The sequence below is a fragment of the Helianthus annuus genome, chromosome 6, assembly GCF_002127325.2.
Source record: "Helianthus annuus cultivar XRQ/B chromosome 6, HanXRQr2.0-SUNRISE, whole genome shotgun sequence".
NCBI classification, from domain to species: Eukaryota; Viridiplantae; Streptophyta; class Magnoliopsida; order Asterales; family Asteraceae; genus Helianthus; species Helianthus annuus.
Genome location: NC_035438.2, coordinates 84,697,731 through 84,704,798, shown reverse-complemented (window position 1 = coordinate 84,704,798; position 7,068 = coordinate 84,697,731). Strand labels below are relative to the sequence as shown.

At 38.1% G+C, this 7,068-nt stretch overlaps 1 protein-coding gene across 1 annotated transcript; it reads left to right on the top strand.

Moving 5' to 3' along the window:
- The first annotated feature begins 953 nt into the window (after positions 1-953).
- LOC110930656 (PLASMODESMATA CALLOSE-BINDING PROTEIN 1) lies at positions 954-4,478 on the top strand. The gene is made up of 4 exons (XM_022174004.2): positions 954-1,253; positions 3,064-3,660; positions 3,925-4,066; positions 4,159-4,478. Exons 1-4 carry the CDS (start codon positions 1,190-1,192, stop codon positions 4,328-4,330), a joined length of 975 nt encoding a protein of 324 aa, XP_022029696.1. The 5' UTR covers positions 954-1,189; the 3' UTR covers positions 4,331-4,478.
- The last annotated feature ends 2,590 nt before the right edge of the window (positions 4,479-7,068 follow it).

Genomic DNA, 7,068 nt, shown 5'->3' with positions numbered 1-7,068 from the left:
ACATTGCTATGTGAAATAGAGTAGTTAAGTAGCTCTCAAACACATATGTCCTTATAGATATATTTATATTTTTTAAATGTAACTGTTTTTTACCCTATAAGTATGATATTTATACATACTTATTTGAGTATGAAATGATGTTTAGCAACGTTATAATTTAAATCTATTAAAAGTTATGCTGTGGTGTTATATACTCTCTTGTTTACTACATCTATAAGATATCAAGTGTTTTAAATAGAAGAGGGAATATACACACCATTTGCATTAGTGATTAACCCCCTATATTAATTTGATGCTATACGGCACTAAATAAGTGTACGATTTGTTGATAAACTCACATATATGGCATTGTATGTTAGTCTATAAGCCTGCACATAGCATTTATTACCATATACCCCGTAGAAGGTCTTATATGGTACGGTATAAGGCAGGCAACGTCATGGTATATGCCCATATAGAGGTATACAACCGTTTAAATATGCTATATAATTATATATGTATGACTCGTGGATTTGATATAATGACTAGTGGGTGTGCATCTAGCATTTGTAACAATTCACATCAGCAACCTAAAAGTGAGCTGGTCACTCAAAAAAGGAAAATTCAATTTAAATCGTGCTTGCACCAACTCTTGGTCGCCTAATTTATCATTAATTTCTTTTTGACAAGTTTGGATGGTTATACTTTTTTTAGGTAAAACTTATCATGTTAAAAATGTAACATTACCTAATTTAAAAAACACTCTTTTGTCCTTTCTTTTTGATATTAAAAATGAAAGCATATAAATGTTCTAATAAAAGCGTATGATATATATAAGTAAGTATATATGAGATACAAATTATGATTTTATATAAATCACATAAAAAACAAGAAACTATATATTCTTAATTATTATGCATCCAAATAAAAGCTATTTGATAAAGATGTTAGAGCACATTGATGCCACAACAATAACCAACACAACATATTCTCATATTCTTCTCATCTTTTGCTTTCTCCACCCTTTTATCCACTTTTTTCATCACCATCCTCACTTTTCACACTCTCCAATGGCTGTCTTTCTGGTACCACTGCTCACATCTTCTGTTAAAACAGCACTGTTTTGTTTTGCAGATCCCACTTAATTAAATCCATCCACTTCTCATCAACCATCAAGCTGATCCTGTGTGTCTGAACAATAATAATAATCATGGCTAAAGGAACTTATCAAAGTAGCCTGTTGTTCTTCTTGTTCCAGCTTTTGTGCAAGACAGGTAACTGTTGTGATCATTAGATATGTTGAGTTTAAATGCTTACATAGTTGCATTGTTTATATATGTAATAGTGTTGCTTAATTGTGTTACTTGGTGTATATGTGTTATGTAAGTTAGTGGTGGTTTAGTTTGTAATATTGAAAGAACATGGTTTGTGTCATGGATCTGTAACCTTTTATAATGGTTGTCAAAAGGCGTTTCTAGATCAAGTGGTGGAAGGTTGCATTTCTCTTGAGAGATGCAGGTAACTTGGTACAGAGTGAGACACTGGTGGGCAATGATAGGAGACCCAGGGAAACCTGGGTTGGATCCTTGAGCCAAACGGGTTTTACCGACTGTCGTGCCTACGGGCGGGCGGGTTACCGGATTTTCCCCGGAATTGGTGTTGGACTTGGGTTACTCTCAGAGTACTCCGTTTGTCCAGTGGGTGCCTCGAGAGTGCTCGGGATTGATTTTGTTGGCCAGTAAAAACAACGCGGTGTAGCGTTCTCGGATCAGACATTTCGTCCCACGTTTGATCATGGGAACTGGTTTTGTCTTGCCATGAACTCATCTAGGGAGTGACCCTAACTCCCAACGAGTGGGGTACCTGCACAGCTGCACTCACATTTCCTTAATCGTTGAGGCACTCCCAAAAAAAGATATTCAAAGTAACCAAGAGCGCACGGCTTAGTTTGGAGCCTTTGGCGTTTTGGTATCTAAATTGTTGATCCTGTTTTACTGCGCGCTAAGATTCATTCCGATGAAGTAAATCGTGACAAACCTGGAGCACAGTTTTATTTAGGCCCTGGGGTGCCCCGGCCCCTACCGATTTTTCACTCGTAGTGTTAATTTTACCGAATATTTTTTTTTTTTTGTAGTGTAAAATTTTGGATTTTTAAGAGTCCGACCCCACTTAGTTTTCGTTCAAGCTCTGCCTCTTACCGGCATACTGGGAGCCACAAATGTGTAACATAAACCCTAATGTCACTTTCTTAGCAATTGAAATTGTTTAAAATCTTGTTTTTTTCTCTCTTACTACTCTTGCAGTCTTTAATTTCAACTTGGGTTTGTAGTTGTTAATGTGCAAAAAAAAATATAAAAACAGTATTTTTACTAAACTGGATTATCTTTTGTTAATAGAGTGATTTAGGATGGCTCTTTTGTCATATTATAAGTACACTTTGGATGACTTTCAACCCATTTACTCTTTGACCCGCTTCCTTAATAGTTAAATCGTATGATTTCCATTTGACCCTATTAGAGATAAAAGATAATCCAAATCGACCCATTATAGGTAAATGGGTCAAAGAGCCACCTCTACTCGAATCCAATTTCTAGGTGGGATCTTCCGCAAATCATGCAAGACACATGAACCCGAACACAACATGAGTTTTTGCGGGTGGACACAAACACAACCTCTTTAACCCGAAAATTTTATTTTATTTTACTTTTTTGCGCATATCAATATTCTAAAATCACAAATCTAACAAAAAAAATACAAATGTATTTAAAATAATTTTGTTTTAAGTTTTGATATAAATACCCATTCAGTTTAAGTTATCAAATAGTATTATTGTTTTCCTAAAATTATAAAAATATAACGGGTTAAAGGGGTCAACCCACAAACACAATCTATTTAGCAGCACGTGTCCGCGGGTTTGACCTGAAACTAACCCGAACTCATATGGGGTAAATCCAAACCCACGGAGTTAGTGTTAGGTCCTTGTCGTGTTTTTGTGTCATCTCAGATCTTTGCATTCCTTAATGTGAATACCTTATTCTTTCTTTTCTTTTTCTTATTTAACAAGTGCACCCCTGGTATTGACAGTTACAAGCACAGACACTCCTCTTCCTCATGCAAAAGATGTTGAAGTTGTTTGGCGGAAAGAGCCGTTGTTCCCTTCTATTCACAGAGCGCTAGTCGAATATATCCAAACAGAATTCGACTCAATTGACCCCCCAACCACAGCCTTACCCTCCACTTCAATAACCAATCCAGTCACCACTCCTGCAGTCAACACCGCACCAGGAATCATAACTGTGCCCGGTATCAACCCCGCCACCAATCCCATAAATCCACCTGTCCCGATCACCAACCCCGCCACTAATCCAGTAAATCCACCTGTGCCAATCACCAACCCCGTTACCACCCCAAGTACAAATCAACCAACAGCATCCGGTCGAGGACAGACCTGGTGCATAGCAAAGAATGGAGCTTCAGAAACGGCATTGCAGTCGGCTCTAGATTATGCGTGTGGGATTGGCGGAGCTGATTGTGCCACCATTCAGCAGGGTTCCAGCTGTTATGAACCAGCTACTCTTCAGAACCACGCGTCTTATGCTTTCAACAGTTATTACCAAAAGAACCCCCTACCCACAAGTTGTGATTTTGGGGGTGCTGCTGCTATAACCACCACCAATCCAAGTAATATATTCTTTCATCATTTCAAATATTTATTTTAGTTTTAATATTTATTATTACTTGATGCAATATGTATAGACCATATTTTATTAATATCGCTATAACTAGAATCTCTAAATCGTGGTTTAAGGTAATAAGTTTACGCTTTGGGATTAACTCATTTGATCATTTTTTTATTTGACCCGTTTGAAATGATATACGACCCGTTCATAAAACTGTGGTCTCTAGTTGTATGATATCATAATGACTTTACTCATTTAAATACAGGCACAGGTTCATGCGTCTACCCTTCGTCGTCATCGTCATCATCTTCACCTACACCGGCAATAACCCAGACGCCCGTTAATCCAACATCTTTGCCTGCTGCTCCTGCAACATCCTTGCCTACTGCAGGGCCAACGTTTCCAGGGTGACGTGTTACTTGCTATCTTTTTACTTTATAAAGATGAGTACGTTGGACTGTTGGTAAATTATTAACCGTCTTTTGGTTGGATATTACAGAATACAATCTCCGCCATCAGGGTTTAGCTTCGGAAACCCTGACTCGACAGGACTAGGATCTTTTGGTGCAAGCCCTCCCTTGGTGAACAAAGCGTCTGTCGTGTCAAACAGTGGGCTTGGGTCGGTTGTAGTTGTAGTGTTCATCGTCATGTTTGGTGTTTTCGGTTGTTGAAGCCGGTATAAGTGATAGAGTAATGGTTTTAGGTGGTAAGTTATAGGAGAAGAGGGTGTAATAGAGAGGTTTTGCTTTCCTTTGACTTTTAACTGTTTGTGGAACATAACCAGACAGCCATATGCCAATGAGACTCTTAACTCAGTAACTGTGTGGGTGTTAGCATTAGCAATGTGTTTGGCAATAGTTGTGCACTAACAATGAGGTCATCAAAGTATCTCTAAACTCAGCTATTAAGGGTCTAATAGTATTTTTTTTTTTTTTTGTTATGTAGCTATTCTGGGTCTAATAGTAATGTTTTTTTTTTTTTTTAATTCGAAAAACTGGATTAGAGATAGAAATTGGCCGGATATGGAATGGGTTTCGGAATCCCACTCTCTCAATCCCATAAGCGCTTATAAAATTGTACTCGGCCCAATATCCATCCGTATATATCATGTAATTACCCGTGGGTACCAAGTATACCTATTAGTTTATTAAAAAAATTCTCTTTGTGATTTCCAAATACATTTTTTCTTATGGTTTTAATTTTTATATGTTCTTTAGTTTTTAACAACTGCAACAAACTTAAAATATGATAAATTACATAAATATTACCACAACTATAAAAAGTTTGAAATATTAAATTATGTAAATTTTGATGATGATATAAATCTCAAAGATATGGGGCGTTTGGTTCGCGTAATGATTTGGAATTGGAATTTGTATATGAATTAGAATTTGAAGGAATTGGATTTGGAATGTAAACATTCCAATTGGAATTGGAAATTGTTGAAATTGGAATCTCAATTCCATTTTTGTTAGGTTTGGTTGTCAAATGAATTGTAATCCATCACCCCGGCACCCACAACCACCGGTTCAGATCGAAACGGTACAGGTCGAAACGGTTCGCGTCGAAACAGTATGGGTCGAAGCGGTTCGATACGAAACGGCACTGGTCGAAACGGTACGGGTCGAAACACTTCGTGTCGAAACAGTTCGATTCGAAACGGTACAGGTCGAAACGGTACGGATCGAAGCGGTTCGCTTCGAAACGGTTCGGGTCGAAATGGTACTGGTCGAAACGGTTCGAGTCGAAATGGTTCGATTCGAAACGGTACGGGTCGAAATGGTTCGCGGATTCGAGACGGTACGGGTCTAAATGGTTCGCGTCGAAACGGTATAGGTCGAAACGGTACAGGTCGAAACGGTTCGCGTCGAAACGGTTCGATTCGAAACGGTACGGGTCAAAACGGTTCGGTTCGAAACGGGGTACTGGTCGAAACGGTTCGCGTCGAAACGGTTCGATTCAAAACGGTAAGGGTCGAAACAGTACGGGTTGAAACGGTACGGTTCGAGTCGAAACGGTACGGGTCGAAACCGATCACGTCGAAACGTTACGGGTCGAAACCGTTAGCTTCGAAACGTTACGGGTCGAAACCGTTCGCGTCGAAACCGTACGGGTTGAAACGGTTCAGATCGAAACAAGTATGTGTCGAAGCGGTTCAGATCGAAATGGTGCGGGTCGAAACGGTCGAAGATTCCATTGAATTTACTTTAATTCCTTCACATATAGGAAGGATTTTGAATTCCTTTAGTTAAAGGAATTTGAAGGAATTCATGCCTAATTCCAATTCCAATTCCATTGTTAACCAAACACATGAAGATTGAAATTGGGATTCCAATTTCATCAATTCCTTAAATTCTATTAAATTCCTGTGAACAAAACGTCCTCTAAGTTCTTACTTAATAGAACAAAGAAAATATATAAATAATGTTCTCAAATACATATTCCAAAAGAAAAGCTTTGTTTTTCACATAATGAAACTTGTAGAATGAACCGTTACTATACTATGATAGAGATATAATAAAAATAAAAATAAAATTAAAAGTAATGTTTTTTTTCAGGTACTTAGTTTGTGTAAATGGATATATAATTTCAGGTAATCGAATGTTGGACCTACAAAAAAAAACAGATGATATTCAAAGGCCAAAACATGACCATTGTTGAAGAAGAAACAAGCACTGATCAAAGGCCAAAGCTCTGTTGAAGCAAAGCTCTGCTTAAGAACACCAAACATCTGTTCAGGCCAAACAAGATCTGTTCAGGTCAAACATATGTTTGATATAAAGCAACAACAGTTTGAAGATAAGCGGTTTCATCAATGTAACAATATTTTGTTTGTAACAGAGTTTTAGTGTCCTAGATTAGATGAGAGATCTCCGCAGATGTTTGCTAACATATTTGGAATATTTTCTGTTAGACCATCTCAACGCATCAGAAGTTTGTACGCCCGTGATGATGTAGATTTCATCTGTTTTTTGAGGCGCACTCGAGATGCTTTGAAGGGGAGAGATCCAAAGTGCATGTCCATCTACAAGGGCATAGAAAATTTGGGTTTTTGTGCCAGTTCTTTTATTTTATAATTTTTTTATTCAACTGTGATTTATTAATGAACATTAATCTGATATATCAACTTTTGTAAGCATACATGAACAGACAAAGATAGATGAGAGTGGTTTGTTAGGTCGGAGGGTGTGGAGGCGCCACCCCTGCCAACTCAGCCACGATAGCGCCTGATGGCGCCCCCCCCCCCCCCCCACACACACACCGAGCAGTTTACGGTAGGGCGCTATATATCTGGGTTCACCATGGTAACGAGCTCCATTGGCATGATCGAGGTTGATTATTTCAAAATATTACCGTTGAATGGTAACAATTTAAAAAAAATTAATTTCCTATTTTATAAAGGGCTATT

Coding starts and splice junctions, on each gene's coding strand:
- LOC110930656 (XM_022174004.2), top strand. CDS start 1,190: ATGGCTAAAGGAACTTATCAAAGTAGCCTGTTGTTCTTCTTGTTCCAG. Junction 3,661..3,924: donor TATAACCACCACCAATCCAA/GTAATATATTCT, acceptor ATTTAAATACAG/GCACAGGTTCATGCGTCTAC. Junction 4,067..4,158: donor GCAGGGCCAACGTTTCCAGG/GTGACGTGTTAC, acceptor TGGATATTACAG/AATACAATCTCCGCCATCAG.